The sequence below is a fragment of the Solanum pennellii genome, chromosome 6, assembly GCF_001406875.1.
Source record: "Solanum pennellii chromosome 6, SPENNV200".
NCBI classification, from domain to species: domain Eukaryota; kingdom Viridiplantae; phylum Streptophyta; class Magnoliopsida; order Solanales; family Solanaceae; genus Solanum; species Solanum pennellii.
This window is the reverse complement of record NC_028642.1, coordinates 10,731,807-10,747,720: the sequence shown is the minus strand read 5'-3', so window position 1 is coordinate 10,747,720 and position 15,914 is coordinate 10,731,807. Positions and strand designations below refer to the sequence as shown.

Here is a 15,914-nt window from a genome sequence, read left to right as displayed (position 1 = left end):
GGTCTATGTCGGTTAAAGCTATCCCCCATAAAGAATGTAATGAACTAAGTCTCCTAAAGGTGTACTACTTAGGGTAGGTTTCGGTATGGGATGCCATCTTTTCATTGCACAGAGTTGTCATTTGGAGGGAGTCTTGGTGTATCCTTATATGAAATATATGAATGGGTCAATATGTAAAGTAAGTGAAGTTATTCAACTTAATGTCTAAAGTTAATAAAGCATATTATGGTTATGTCTTGAACGATGAAGTTTATGAATGATGAATGTTGTGCGCCTAATCGAAGGGAATCTTCAAAAAGCACTTGGTGGAAGTAGTATGGGATGATACTATCACATTGAACTATGTGTAACTTGCTGGTTGCCTTGGAGAAGGGTTCTTATATGAAGTCCGTAAAATGTAAGCAAGTTCCTCTAGTGTGTATGATGTTGAGTATGGGCTTGTTACTCGTGTGAAGTAAGCCTATGGTCGGTAGTCTTGAGGATCACTTAGGTAAGTATTAAAGGGATTCTATGGGCAGTTATTTCATGTACCTTAGTGAGTCTTAGGTTAACTTTGGTTATGGAAACTTCAAGGGAAATGAGTTCACTATAAGATAAAAAGAAGTAGGTTCACTGTAAGGTTCTTAAGTTCACTGTAAAGTGTAGTTTTGTGCTAAAATTATGGAATTCTTATCTTAAGTTCTAAACGATGATTTATATTTTGTTTTACATTTTTATTCATGAAGGTTTTACTTATATACCATGAAAGCTTTATTTTAACAAAATGTCTGTTTTGCACCTTTTTGCATATGACATACTTAGTAAAATGTTGGTACTAACCCCATAATTTTCTATACTATAAGTATAGGTTGGAAGCAAGTGGAAGTTTGGAAGGAAATCTTGGGAAGTTGACTCTCACAAGACTTGGTATGTCCTATTATATTTGAGGACCTAGTCTATGTTTCTTTAGTTTCTTCTATTAAGACTTGTATAAGACTTATTATCTATTCTCTTTCAATGTAAAGGGCTATAACCCTAAGATATTTAAGTTGTGTCTTTAAGTTGGATTGTGATGAAGAGACTTATCCTTAGTATTTATAAAGATATTTCCATATTATTATTAATGTTCTAAAAAGTTTTAATGTCGCACTACTTTTCATATCTTATGTAATAACGATAATTAAGAGGTTAGTAACAAGACCCCAAAGGTCAAGTATGCGTCATTACGACTCAAGAGTTCTCCCTTCTTCTAGCGTGTACTTGCGGGTCGTGAAAAACTTGGTATCAGAGCATATGGTTTTGGGAAATAGTTTAGGGTCCAAAGTCTTAAAGCCACGTCTTCTAGTGTTTTGTTCATCAGTGTGAGTCGCGACATATCCATGAGCGTAGGCTATAAGACAATAGAAGTTTCAATTTCTTCATTACTCTCATGTCGTGCCATAGAGCTTAAGTACATATGATATCTCTCTTGTTTCCCTTGTCCAGTAGTCTTCTAGTTGTTATTGCTTGGAAGGGGTGATGTTGAAAGGATGGAGCGAGAAGAAGGTGAGTTTTGATGCTTATTGTTTTTTTTGTGACTAGATGAGTATACAGGAAGGTGGATTTTGAAGATTGTGATGTAATGTAATTTATGGCTATGTGTCATTTATGAGATTAGAGGTATTATGATGTTAAGTTGTTTAGTGATGTAGTTCTAGCATGATAAGAGTTATAATGGATGAATGAAGTCTTTTTTGGGGATAATGAGTTATGTTGTAAGCTATTTGCATTGATAATAGAAAGCTAAAGTGAAAATTTGAGGTGTGTTGAATGAATGTTTCATAGTTTTCGTTGTGATTGCATTGAAGTTCTTGTGTAGGTTTACTATAAGGAGGAAGGATAGTATGTTTACCTAGAAAGGTAGTTGTAAGGTTGTGCTAGCAAACGGTGGAATCTATATGGCAAGATTGTTCGTTTCCAAATGAAGCTACTTTAATGGGTGGAAAGAGAAAGAGGAGTTTTTGCATGAGGTTGAGTTATGTGGTGCCTAAGAGTTGAATGAGGTGATGACTAAGAGAGTTTGTCTAAGCTTGAATCCTAAGAAGAGGGTTTTATGCTTGACTAGTGAGGTTGATGGTTAATCTTGATGTTGATGAGTTAGGTTAGTATGAGTTCTCGCATTATGAGAGGTATAGTGGGATTATGAGGCATAATACCTTGAAGATGCTTAGTAAGGATCCTAACAAAAAGTAAGGATAATGTGTAAAGGAGCTAATCCGGAATGAAGGTCCGGTGAGTCATAATTATTTTTGGTTGTCTTTATTTGTTTTAAATGAGTTTACCCTAAGTGGAGGAGTATGAGTTGAGTAGAAAGGTAATTGACATCCTTATCTTTTCCTTTCTATTCTAATTCAAACTTGAGAGTTAGAATGTCAAAGTAGAGCATGTTGCATGATGTTTAGGAGTCTAGTTGAAAATTAATTTCATTGTTCTTCTTCCATTTTGAATTCCATTAGATTATGTTTATGTGGTAAGATGTTTTTATATGATCTTGTGTCTCACATTTTCATGCCTTCATAATTAATTTCTTAAAGGATGAATTATTGAATTATTATGCATGCTTCATTGTGAGGTTTTGATATTCACTGTAAAGAAACTTAAAATTTTGACTAAATTGTATTATCTCGAATAATGGTTTCAATGTGTGTATAAATTATGTATATAAGCATGTCTAATGTTGTATAAGGTAGTTCCTCTATAAATGAAGAAATGAGTGTGTGCTTTGAATTATGGAAACCGTTCCAAAAAGTTGTCTGTGTTGCTAAAATGTTTATCAATGTGTAGTTGTGTTCCTTGTTAAGTTGGTTCATTGACTATGAATGTTTTGACTATGTTGTGATGTGTTATATGTTACCAGTTGAGTCCTTGATGTCCTTAACAATGTTTAGTGTCATTCGGGGACGAATGTTGTTCCAAGTGGGGGAGAATGTAACGCCCCTAAAATGAACTAGGTGAAACTAGATCCAAGCATGTGTGTGATGAGAGGTTTTAAGTCTTTAAATGTTTAATTATGGTGTTAGTAGGCAGTTTGTAAAGTTTAGTAGAGTTTGGAAGTCAAAAACGTCAAGGGACGTCCATGACGTCCGACGACTAGACGTCTATGCGCTTAGGTGAGTTCTTGTGTACCTTGGCATGTTTTGTGAGTTGTTTGGAGTCCAAATTGATGGTGGAGGTTCTTAAGATCTATATGACCATGTATAGGGGTTTAACGTTAGGGTAAGACTTCACCTAGGACCCATGAGGAACCCTAGAAGAGGACCCCATCTCAAGGGCAGGATGCTGTCAAGCAGTGCCAAACTACGACCACAAGGGACAACCGTTGGTCAAACCACGGTCCGTTGACCTTGGGGTTGATTGAACCTGCAAGGTATGCACAAAAGAGGGCCTCTGACCCAAACGACGGACCCCATCAAAAGGGTTTCATTTAGACGACGGTCCGTTGTTTGTGGGTCGTAGGTTGTTCCTGTAAAAGCCGTTGTAATGCGGCTTGGTTTGGGGTGTTTTAGTAAATTCACCGCAAGTATTTTATAAACCTTGGAAGTTTGTTTTATGGTCTTAGGGGTATTTTAAGTTAGTTTATACTCCTAGACCTAGGTTAGACTTTGTTTCAAATATTCAAAACCCCTCCCTTAAGAAAGAGCTCTCTCAAACTCCATAAGAGCTAGAACTCAAGGAAGGGATAGAAGTAAAGGTTTTGGACGTTTTATTCATAAAAAGTTCATGGGTTTATTCATAATGAGGTATGGTAATTCATCCTTGAACTTACTTTTATTCAAGGAGCCATTCTAAAGATATTTTACAAAAAGGGTTTTAAGCTCCAACTTCCTCTATCCTTGACTTTAAGCATGGGTCTTAGCATGAGAACTTGTTAATGATGGAAATCTGTTTTGTAGTATTAGTTGATGATTTTAATGTCAAAACCCTAATGAACCCATTCTTATGCATATTTCCAACTTTTAGCTTATGAAATGGATTTAATGAACATGATTAGATAATGTTAAAACTATGGATTTCTTTATGGTTATATTGTGATTATCTACTTCCCTAAGGGCTATTTCATGATGAATTATTGGTTAAATTGATGAAAGGTGGAGAAAGCTTGGATGAAGTGTAAGTTGTTCTAACTATCTTAGTTTACATTGAAATGATCTTGAGTGGTATGGTCCACCTTAATGGCGATGTTTACTTGAAGTATATGAATATGTATTTATATGTGTATTGTGAGTATGACCTTAAAGGATTACTGTGTGAAGTGAAGTGATAATGATGATTTTCATGTTGATATACTTTATCTTGGATTGTATATTTTGTAGAGATTATGTAGAGTCATGTGTATATATGAAGCATGACAGTGTATGAATTATGATGAATGAAGGTGTAACCATGTTAAGAAGTCAATGTTATGAAAATGGTGATTATGTGAAAAAGGTGCTCACATGTACTCAAACACATACACTTTGAATGAATGAATGAAGTTAATGAATGTGAATGGGGGATTTTAGGTTGGACTCTTCATGAGTAGATATGAAGTGTCACATACGGGGAGCACCCCCTAGAAGTAACCGGTGTCGTCGTCCTCAAAGAGGACTAAGACTAACCTCTTAGAATTCGTCATTGCATATCATATATTAAATTGCGAAAAATTTAATAATTTTCATCCACTTCTATATTGAGGTTTACATATACCTCTCGCTTACACATAAGATATACATAGGGAGTTTACATAGACTCCTCGTAGGAAGCAATACATAAGCTTCTACTTTTATTTCACATACATAGTATATAGAGATATTATAATAGGAAACATCTCACATTTAAACCATATAGATCGAGTACAACATGTAGCCCATACCTCATTACAACAAAAGACACGTATAGCCTTATACAATAATAGTCTTCAAATGAAAGAGAAAGAACTAAATTGTCTTTAAGACTAAAACAACATCAATGGCTAGATAGTGGCATCGTCCTCGGAAGGTTAGGACCTAGAAAAATTGGAGAAGGAGAGTCCAAGTTATCTTCAAATGGACAATCTAAAAGCTCAACAGCCGGAACCTACATAATTGTAGAAACATACAAATATGGGTTAGTACACCACTTGTTCTAAGTGTGGAAACATGCACATAAAACATTTGAAAACATGCTAAAGGGGACACTTGTTCAAAACCATGCTAAGTTACTTTGAAAAGCCTTATGCACAATCAAGAACACTTATGAGCCAACATTCACATATTACTTAAGACAAAACCATACACAACACAAGACCAACATCATCAAGTATAACCAAGTCAACATGTATCATAGCATATTTGACTACATAACCAAACCAACTCCAATATCATGATATAAAAACAAAGCATGTATAAGAGTTCATAACATTACAACATATAAAAGACCCTTATCATAGCCTACCATCAAGTCCACAAGTGCAATTACCAAGTAAAACCCCATAACCTTCCCAACCAAGTAAACCAAACAAAGGATCACAAGCAATGTCTAACATCATAATACATAGCATCAAGAGTATATATCATCATATTTAGCAATATAGACCAATAGCATGTTCATACATGAAACTAACGTCATATAGGATCATCAACATGTATAGTCAACATATGCATAACATTTACTTTATAAGTCATAAGAACAACCTTCGAAGAATTCCCTTAAGGACAACTAGTGCAATGTATAGGTAGAGTCCGATACCCCTATCTATACTAAGTCAAAACCCTAGGTCACCCCAGTTAGTGTTCACTTTATTACTTCATTTTACCTTCGGGAACACTTGCCTTAACCGACATAGACCATATGATCTAAATGTAGAATCTAGTGTCATGATTTTTTCAATCCCCTTGAATGTCATGTTCATCTCCTATTTATTGTTGTAGGGGGTGGCAAGGTTGCATATGATTGGCCAAAGGATGTCATTTTGACACTTGGCATGTTGTAATTGGTTCTTGCACTTGACTGGGACTAACACCTCATTTGGACATGTGGTGTCACCTTGTTGGTTTCGGATGCCTAGTCACCGTGACACGTGGCATGAGTTTTGGCTTCAAGGTGAAATGGACCTTGGATTTCAACTTTAATAAAATGAACTCATTTATTTGTAAAGCCCAAATTAATTATTCAGCCCAAATGAACATGGATCTAATTCAAATTTTGTATGAATTTGATCCAATTACAATTTATGTCTACAAATGCCTCTTACTTCGAGAATTATCGACATTTAGGCTTGCCGAAGTTTGGCGACAAGACTTGAAGTATTGATGAATGTGTTTTCATTTTTTTTTGAGTCTTGTGGACGTTTAGGATTGCCGAATTTGACGACGAGAGTTGAACTCTTCATGAATGCATTGTTGAGACTTCAAGAGTATGTGTTTCTTGTCGTCGTAGTCTAACTAGGCCACCACAAATGATTTGCTTGTAGTGATCTCAATCATTTTTTAAAAAAACCTTCTTGCTCGACAACCACATGGACCCTCTATATCGACTTCAAATAGATAGGTCTAGTGGGTAGTAACATTTTTTTCTGTCTGATCTTCCTTGTAATGGGAAAAAAAAAGATCAAGAAAATTGATTGGATTTTGTTACAAATAAAAAGAATATAAATTTTCCTTTATCCAAGTCAATGAAGATAATATTCTTTACTTAACTCTTTGGTTCATCCTTCCATATTGGTATTACTTCAAAATGGAAATGAAATATTTCAATCCAAATCAGATTTTTAATTTCCAAATTCACCTTACTATGCCTTGTGGAAGAATTAGAAGTTATTCACAAGAATCCCCATATAATCCCTTCCAATGCATAAAGAATTTTATCACACAAAAATTCAAAATGCTACAAGCAAGTTAGCAGAGTGTATTGAACTCTTAAAGTGCGACGTCTTTCTTTCAAAGTGATAGACGTAACTTCCCTCATATCTCGAAAGGAACTTCAAGCAAGGTGTTCTTGCTACTTTCTTAGGTAAAATAGGATTTTTTTTTTGCAGTAACCCGTTTTTATGATTCAGCTTTGCGTGCCTGTAGTGTAATATCCATATCTAATTGTATAAAAGTTGAAATTGCAATCCGTTCGACTTTTCCAAAACTAGAAACACGATGCTATAACGTAGAAAAAAGAGTGCAGCCAAACTTTTAATCCATCGCTGCAGTTTTTATCTTCAATGTTAGACCTGCTTGAGATTGACAGATTTGCGCGTCTGTAGTATAAAATTCATTTCTAATTGTATAAAAATCGAAATTGCAAGACGCTTAATTGTTTTGAAACTAGAAACATGGGGCTACAACGTAGAAAAAAAATTGCAGCCAAACTTTCAATACATTGCTACAGTCTTAATCTTCAATGTTCGACCTGCTTGAGATTTACAGTTTTGCGTGTCCGTAGTATAAAATTCATTTCTAATTGTAGAAAAATAGAAACCGCAAGAAGTTTGGTTTTTCCAAAACTAGAAACATGTCACTGCGACATATAAAATATTTGTAGCCAAATTCTTTTTCAATTGCTACAGTTTTGATCTTCAAGTTTGAACCCATTTCCGATTGACAGATTTGCGCTTCCGTAGTGCAAAATTAATTTCTAATTGTAGAAAAATAAAAATAGCAAGCCGTTTGATTTTTCCAAAACTAGAAGCGTGGAACTACCATGTATAAAATATTTGTCTCCAAATTCCTTGTCAATCGCTACAGTTCTAATTTTCAAGGTTGAACTCATTTCTGATGGTGAGATCTTTTTGTCTTTTGATTACTCCAATCGTGTTTTCGCCAACGTAACCTCTTTATTTATTTATTTTTATTTTTCAGAGCCTCATTGCGCGATATTGGTTTCCAGCAACGACAATGGACTTTAGTGACCCGAGATGCGCCGTACCCTTGCCTTGAAATCGTTGAGAACAAGCAACATGCGCATGCCAAAGTTTTCACTTTGAAAGTTCATCCTCCGGTGATCGGCGCCTTCCCAATCATTAGGAAGATGTTGGATACGTCTCATCATCTCCCGGAGTGGTCGTCAACAGAAACGAAGGATGTACAGACAATTTCTCCGGCAAGGTAACAACTGAAAAAGTTTTCCTTTTGAGGTTTTCTAATCATCAAAACGTTGTTGTTGCCGTCCCTCCTCGTCGCGATGAACATCTTAGCAGTTGGCGTGTTCCTTCTTCTGGGTTCGGTGAGGTCCTCTATACGTCTGGCTATTGGGAGTGGGTAGAGGATGTGCTTGGTCGCTGCAAGGAGACTCTAGATAACATCAAAACTTATGATGCTATCTTTGCTTCAATGTTCACATACTATCACAACGAAAATGTTCTCCAGGCCTTATGCGAGAATTGGCGTCCATCCACTAATAACGTCTCTACCTTCGTCGGAGAGTTGTCTATTTCTTTATGGGATTTGAGAACCATTGGAGGTCTTCCTGTTTATGGTTCCTTTTATGATGAAGTTGTACCCTCGGCTAAGGAGTTGAGACATGTAGATGATCAAGGGAAGCATTTTCTCCCAAGAAGTTGTTCCTTCTTGTTTTTAGCATTCTATCGACTTGCCAAAGGTGCCATCTATGAAGTCTCTTTTCGAGAATGGACAAAGTTTTGGTTTAGGGGGCCAAATAAATATGTCGAGCCTTCACCAAAGACATCTAAGAATCGTACAAAACCAAGGATGAATCATGATCCTTCTGGAAATATTGACATGAGCTTTTTCCCTCGAACTGAAGAGGAGAATGCTCCTTTTGTCGAGCTAGGCGTAGAAGAATCCTTCAGAGATGAGATTTATCTGGCAGCTTTTCTCGTATGTTGGCTTTGCAAGTTTGTTCTTCCTAGCAAGAAATCTTATTGTATTCGTGCTAGTGTCTTCAAAGTCGCAAGCTTGATGGCTCATGGAGAAATATTTTCTTTGGCGGTGCCGGTCCTAGCAAGCATCTATCGCGGCCTTAAGGATATATCTACTTCTTCAAACTTAGGTGTTTGTGATACATTACTGCCCCTCCATTATGTATATGGGTGGATAGGTGAGTATTTTGACACCTACTTCCGTGTTACTCGTCCTCAACGAGGTATGCGAATGTGGCAGATTTCTGGAGAAAGGATGGCAAAATATTTTGACCTTGTTGATGCTCACAAGTTATTTCAACAAGTGAATGTGCATGACCTCCACAATCTGGCCATGCTACAAGGAAAGGAGTTTCATATTGATGATAGTGGAAAATTGTCCACTTCCCGGAGCGATTTTTTTTATAGCCCTCTGTTCAAGTTTTGTCACTTTGAGGTTGGATAATGAATTGATTGTGGAGCCTTATAGCCCTCACCGATTTAGTGGTCAATTTGGATATTGTCAAGACGTTCCTGGCGCCTCATAGAGCACCATTATGATGGTTTACTACTAGCTTTGGTGCAACTATAGGATTCATGTGTTCATCTTGGGAGCTCTTCGAAGATCATCATACCAATGCGTCCGTCCAATAAGGGCTCTTTAATGACTCGTGAGTATTCAGATTGGTGGCCATCCCGTCGAGAGACTCTGCTAAGACGAAGTACTCACATAATTTTGAGATACCCGAAAAGAGATGATGTTTCTTTATCAACCAAAGGAGAACAACTTCAAGAAAAGTTATCTCAGTCTTTAAAGTCTAAGGCGACACCAACCATTCCTCCGCAATCTGTTAGAGTTGTTTCCATGTCTAAAAGTTTGAAGAGCAAGACAACACATGTTGGTAACGGAGTTGAGGGTCCTTTACAGACTCCCAAGGCTGCAACCTCGCTGATAAAGAGGTGATCGACGTAACTCTCAAGAGGAAGAAACCTTCCAGCTCATCGGACAAAGGTGTTGTAAAGTCACTTGGCATTTCACCATCTTATAGTAACACGTCAAAAACGTCTATTTCACTCCAGGAGATTGACATTTGCATTAGTGCAGCCTCTAGCTCCAATGATAACAATGTTAGCTAAGAGCTACATTGGAAGCGTTTGAAGAAAAAGCCTAAGGACTTGAACACTCAACAATGCGAGTTCGCTGAATTGGATTCCATTAGTATTGAGACTGCAATCTTTGAAGATGGTGCTGCTGGTTCTACGATGCCCTTGACAGAATTGGCACAACAGGTAAAAAACACCTTTCAAATATTTCTCTAAACTTACCTGCCTCATTTTTTTTCAATCCTTGAATATTAATTCAGTTTTTTTTAATTATCCAGTTGGGTCTTGGGGACATCCCTAGCGATGTAGATGTATTTGAAGATTGTATTACCAGCTCGACTTCTCTCAATCTGGCAAAGAGTTCTCACCCCCCACTTGTTGAAGTTAAGAGTCAAGCCGCGAATGAGATCCAACCGACAAAGCCGATGGTCCTTTTTTATGAAAATATTGAAACTTTTCAAAACATCTCAACTAATGTGGAGGTTGTTGAAACTTCTCAAATTGGATGTCCAAATGTTTCCAAGGATTTTGTTTGCCCTTTGTTGGGAACTGCCTATAATTTCGAATCACCAAAGACTATTTCTGGCTTCAAATTGTCTTATGTTTCTGGAATGTGGCGCACCTTATGTGAGTGTATCACCCAATTCTCTTTTGAATCTTCAGAGAACCTCAAAGAGTTGGAGATAGGTGTTGCCTCAATTCTGAATGGTCTTCGAGAAGTTGACTTCATCAACCTTAATCCTTTAGAGGTTCTCCTTGAAGATTTTCTCAAGAAATATAGATATTATGATATTGCAAGGCTGTCTACTTCTCAAAATATAACAAGGGATTCTCATAAAGAGTTGCTTTCTGCTGCCCAACAAGGTCTTAATACCGCAAATGAGGAGAGAATCAAGATGGACAAACACTTGGAAGGGCTTCAAAAAGTCCTTGCAAGAGCTGAAAAAGAGTTGAAAGTGTGGGCTTCAAAGAAGAAGAAAACCATCTCACTTATTGAGGATCATCAAAAGAGGTTATCTCAAAATCAAAAGATTTCACTAACCATGAAGATGAAATTTCATGCCATTGAGAAAATCATTACCTTGTCGGAAATAGAAATAAAAGAACTAGATAAGCTAAAGGAAGATGCTGAGACAAGTCGTCACCAAATCCTTAGCCATAAGTTTATTTCTTAGTCTTTTATCCCACATAATGTCGTTCTTTCTCAATTTCTTGTTCTATTGTGTGTGCTTTTTTTTTTGTCTTGTTTCTTTTTTGGAACATTGTTCTGATGTAGTGACCTTCTTGAATGAATAAAAATGTTGTTTTTTTTTTCTTCTCACATGCGTTCTTTCAATTCTCTAGTTTGAGTGTTTGTCGTGTACTATGTAACTTACTCCAGATGCCGGACAACTTTCTCCCAAAATTTCAGCTTTGAGCTCTTATGTTAAGATTCTGTAACTTGTAGTAGGAGCACTCAAACGAAGAATGAGGCATTTCATTAGAAATATAACTCATACAAATATAATATATGTGAAATTCATGACTGAAAGATTTCCGGGTTAGTACGCCTACTATTCCAAAGTTAGCTCGAATGTTGCCTTAATAGACTTTTCAGCTTATAGCACCTGCGGTAGAAAATTAATAACTCGATGTGGGGGCATCAAAATAACGTGATTCTTCTTTCATTGGAAGCATAACTCATAGAAATATAACTCATGTAAAAATCACGGCCAAAATCCTTCCAAATTAGTACATATGTATTTTCAAAGTTGGCTACAGTTCTGTCTCGCTCAACTTTTCAGCTTTTAGCAACTTGGGAGAAAATCAATATCTCGGCGTAGGAGCATCGAAATGATGTGATTCTTGATCTGTTGGAAGTGTAACTCATATAAAAATCACGGCCAAAATCTTTCCAGATTAGTACATATGCATTTTCAAAGTTGGCTACAGTTCTGTCTCGCTCAACTTTTCAGCTTTTAGCAACTTCGGGAGAAAATCAATATCTCGGCGTAGGAGCCTCGAAATGATGAGATTCTAGATACGTTGGAATCACAACTCATAGATGTACATCATATGTAAAAATCATGGCCAATAGCTTTCCAGATTAGCATAGATGTATTTTCAAAGTCAGCCTGAATTCTGAAACTATGAGCTTCTTATTTCACTGTGATGAAACGTCTAATGTTCATCTTGAATGGCTGAATCCGAATACATTGTTGATAATTTTATCAGTAATGATGTTTCATTTAAGTCGGTGAACGACAATCCTGAAACCTTAGTGAAAGATAGTTCTGCTGTCGAAGAATTCCGAACATCGGAAATGATGTCGTCTCCAACTGATAGAAATGATGGAGATAATGCTGGAGCATATCAGATACTGAGAATTCCTCACTTGCACCAAGTCTGCTTGCTACTGATAAGACTATGCATCCAGTAGCAGTTCATGCTGATCAAGTCTCAAGTAAGAAATGTGCAACACACCATGTTGTCGAGGAGAAGTATTTCTCTCAAAATTGACCCACAAAAGTCGATGTCACGGGAGAGTCGTCTTTCATAAATGAGCACCTTTCGGATAAATTCATCTTATAGCAAGAAAGACCATATTATGGAAGTTTCACTACATATAAAGGATTTCTGTCAAGTATGCAAGTGGAGAAGAAGAAGTCATCACCCCTGTAAGGCTCTCTAGTAGAATTAGAAGACATGCCATTTCTCCCTGAAGATTCCGATGTCATGTCACTCTTGCATTGACAACTGAAATAAAAATTGTCTCTTGACCTTGGAGTGTTCATACCATGATCTTTGCGGGTTTACCATTTCGATATAGAGCTTTGATTCTAAAGGGTATCCAGATTTGATGTTATAGGTAAAGATGCCCCTAATTTTGAGTAACTTACTGAAGCTTCAGTGAAATACAAAAAATTATCTCCATTGTAAAAAAAACTTAAGTAGAATTACAAGTCGCTTAATTCAATGCTAATGAACTCCTTGGCGAGATTCTTCTCTTTTTTTTTAAATGGCGGAGAGAGATTCAAGATCTTCAGCGTGTGTAAAAATGATGATCAAGATTTTTTATGAATTTCCACTAACAGGCATTTGAAATGCTCAGATCAGCTCAAATATGATGATTTTTTTTTTTTTGAGTGGTCGGGGTAGAAAATTCATAAGTTAGCAAAGAAGTGTTTGAACCACAAGCTGATTTTCACGTTGCGAAGTAGGCTCCAACAATATTTCCCTTTGCTCATTGGCGATGCATTTGAACTTCATGTGCTAGATACATATAATTTAAAGAGCTAGTGTGATGATCACGCAAGCCACCAAACCTTTTTTTACTCATTTGACTGATCTTAGAGTGAGTACTCCAAGCGCCTACGTACCTCGGTGAAGAGGATCAAGTCATATCGTAGTTCAAGATGATTAGTTTTTTTTGGGCCGTACACAGTTTATACTCTTGCTGGCCAGGAGTAACATGCAGTTTATGCTCATACCTTAAGGAGCATAGACAACTTTCATGGGAAGTATTGCTTCAAAAACTTGGCATTGATGGGACCAACTCTCACACCATCTTGGTCTAAAATTTTGTAAGCGCCACTCGAACATGCTTCCTTCACAACATATGGTCCGTCCCATTTTGATGCGAACTTGTCCCCGATGCATTTGTTGAGGGTTATGGGTCTCCGGACTACTAAGACCAAGTCTCCCACTTGAAATGATCGAGGTCGCACTTTCTTATTGAATGCTCCTGCAAGTCTAGCTTGATAACACTCCGATTTTCGTTGCGCTTCCAATCTCTTTTCATCCAATGCCCCTAACTCTGCTACACGAAGTTGGGCATTGCTTTCAGTTGTAAGTCCCTCTTGGACTGCTATTCGCAATGATGGAATTTGCTTCTCCAATGGAAGGACTGCTTCTACACCATACACCAATGAAAACGGTGTCACTTGCGTAGCCGTTCTAAAGGTTGTACGATATGCCCACAAAGCTTCACCAACTCTCTCATGCCAGTCTCTTTTATTCTTTGCAACTACTTTCTTAAATAGGTTACCAAGTGTCTTGTTAAAAGCTTCAGCGAGACCATTGGCAGGTGCATTGTACATTGAAGATTTATGTTGCTTAAAATTGCACTTCTCACACAAACTACTCATGAGTTTATTGTTGAATGATGTTTCATTATCAGTGACTATACATCTTGGTTGCCATATCTAAAAATGATGTTTGATTTGATGAAATCAACAACATTTTCCTTCTTTACCTCTTTTAATGGTACAACTTCAGCCCATCCAGAGAAATAGTCAGTGGCAACCAAGATATATATTTGTCCTTTTGATGACTTTGGAAGAGATCCAACAACATCAAGTCCCCATGCATCGAAGGGCCACGAGCCTGCAGTCGGATGCAGAGCCTCTGGAGATTGATGAATGTAATTAGCGTGGAACTGACACGCTTGACACTTTTTGGCATGCTCTAAGCAGTCCATCACCATTGTCGGCCAATAGTAGCCCATCCTCTTGATGCGAAAATGAATTTTAGGCCCTGATTGGTGTGCTCCTCATGTGCCAGAATGTGCCTCTTCCATTGTTTGTTGAGCTTCTTCTTTGTCTAGACACCCGCAGGAATAGTCCCTCATAAGAACGATGAAGTAGTATTCCATCGTGAAAGATGAATCATGGTGCCCTTCTCTTAATGTCTGCTCTTACTCGTGGATCCTCAGGCATCCTTCCATGTTCAAGATACTCAATCAGTGGTTTCCTCCAATCTTCTTCTTTAACCACCCAAACAGATATATGATGGCTTTCATTTATTTGTAGATCAAGACAACTAGGAACAACCCATCGATGACATACACGTACCTTTGTTGTCTCATTTTCTCCAAGTGCCATTGTTGTAGCCAAGTTAGCCAAAGCATCTGCCATGCGGTTTTCTTCTCTTGGGACGTGATTTAAGAACACTCGATCAAACCTTTCAAGTAAGAAACTAGCATATTGGTGATATGACAAAAGATCTTCTTTCTTCACCTCGTAACTCCTCGAGAGTTGAATGATGATCAATTGTGAGTCAACGTATACATCCAATTGAGGAATCTTCATATCTGATTCCATTACAAGTCCCACAATTAGAGCTTCGTATTCTGCAACATTGTTGGAACATGCTTCATCTAGAACAAAGGAGAATGGTAAGATTAGTTGTTTTGGAGATATCAACACCACTCCTTCTCGGCGTGCAGATCCATCAAAGAACATTGTCCAGGATGGCAGCTCTTCAGTAAAAAATGCATCTTCATCAAGGAACTCATCTGAAGTTTCCCATTTTCCCGGAAGAGGATGATTGGCAAGGAAATTAGCAAGTGCTTGCCCCTTCACAACTTTTTGAGGTGTGTATATGATCTCATATTGATTAAACAATATAGACCATCTTGCTAGACGTCCTGAGAGAACTGGTCGAGTCATTACGAACTTCACGGGATCAGCCCGAGAAATTAGCTTGACAGTGTAGGCTTCAAAATAATGCCTCAATTTTTTTATTACATAAAGCAATGCTAAGCACATCTTCTCGATAGGTGTATAATTCAACTCAGCCCCTATCAAAGTACGACTCAGATAGTATAGTGTTTGTTTCTTCTTAGCTTCATTCTCTTGGGCAAGAAGTGCCCCAAGGTATTGCTCTTGCGATACCATGTATAGTATCAATGGCTTCCCAGGAGTTGGTGCCCCTAATACAGGTGAATTCAACAATTAGCTTTTGATGCTTTCAAAAGCATTTTGACATGATTGATCCTAGTGGAAAGAAGCATCTTTCTTCATCAAATGATTGAAGGGTTGACATCGTCCAGCAAGGTTAGAAATGAACCTACATATGTGTCACGACCCAAAACCGGGGCCGCGACTGGCACCCACAATTTCCCTCCTATGTGAGCGAACCAACCAATCTAACCCTTATCATTTTAACATATATCAACAGAAAATAATGCGGAAGACTTAAACTCATTAAATAAAACAAATCAACATCT

General features: G+C 37.5%; 1 protein-coding gene across 1 annotated transcript; it reads right to left on the bottom strand.

The window, feature by feature from the left end:
* Positions 1–14,571: 14,571 nt before the first annotated feature.
* Positions 14,572–15,582, bottom strand: LOC107022106. The gene has a single exon (XM_015222813.1). It carries the CDS (start codon positions 15,580–15,582, stop codon positions 14,572–14,574), a length of 1,011 nt encoding a protein of 336 aa, XP_015078299.1.
* Between the last annotated feature and the right edge of the window lie 332 nt (positions 15,583–15,914).

Bases quoted from the DNA above. Each gene is read 5' to 3' on its own strand.
- LOC107022106 (XM_015222813.1), bottom strand. From the start codon at position 15,582: ATGGTATCGCAAGAGCAATACCTTGGGGCACTTCTTGCCCAAGAGAAT.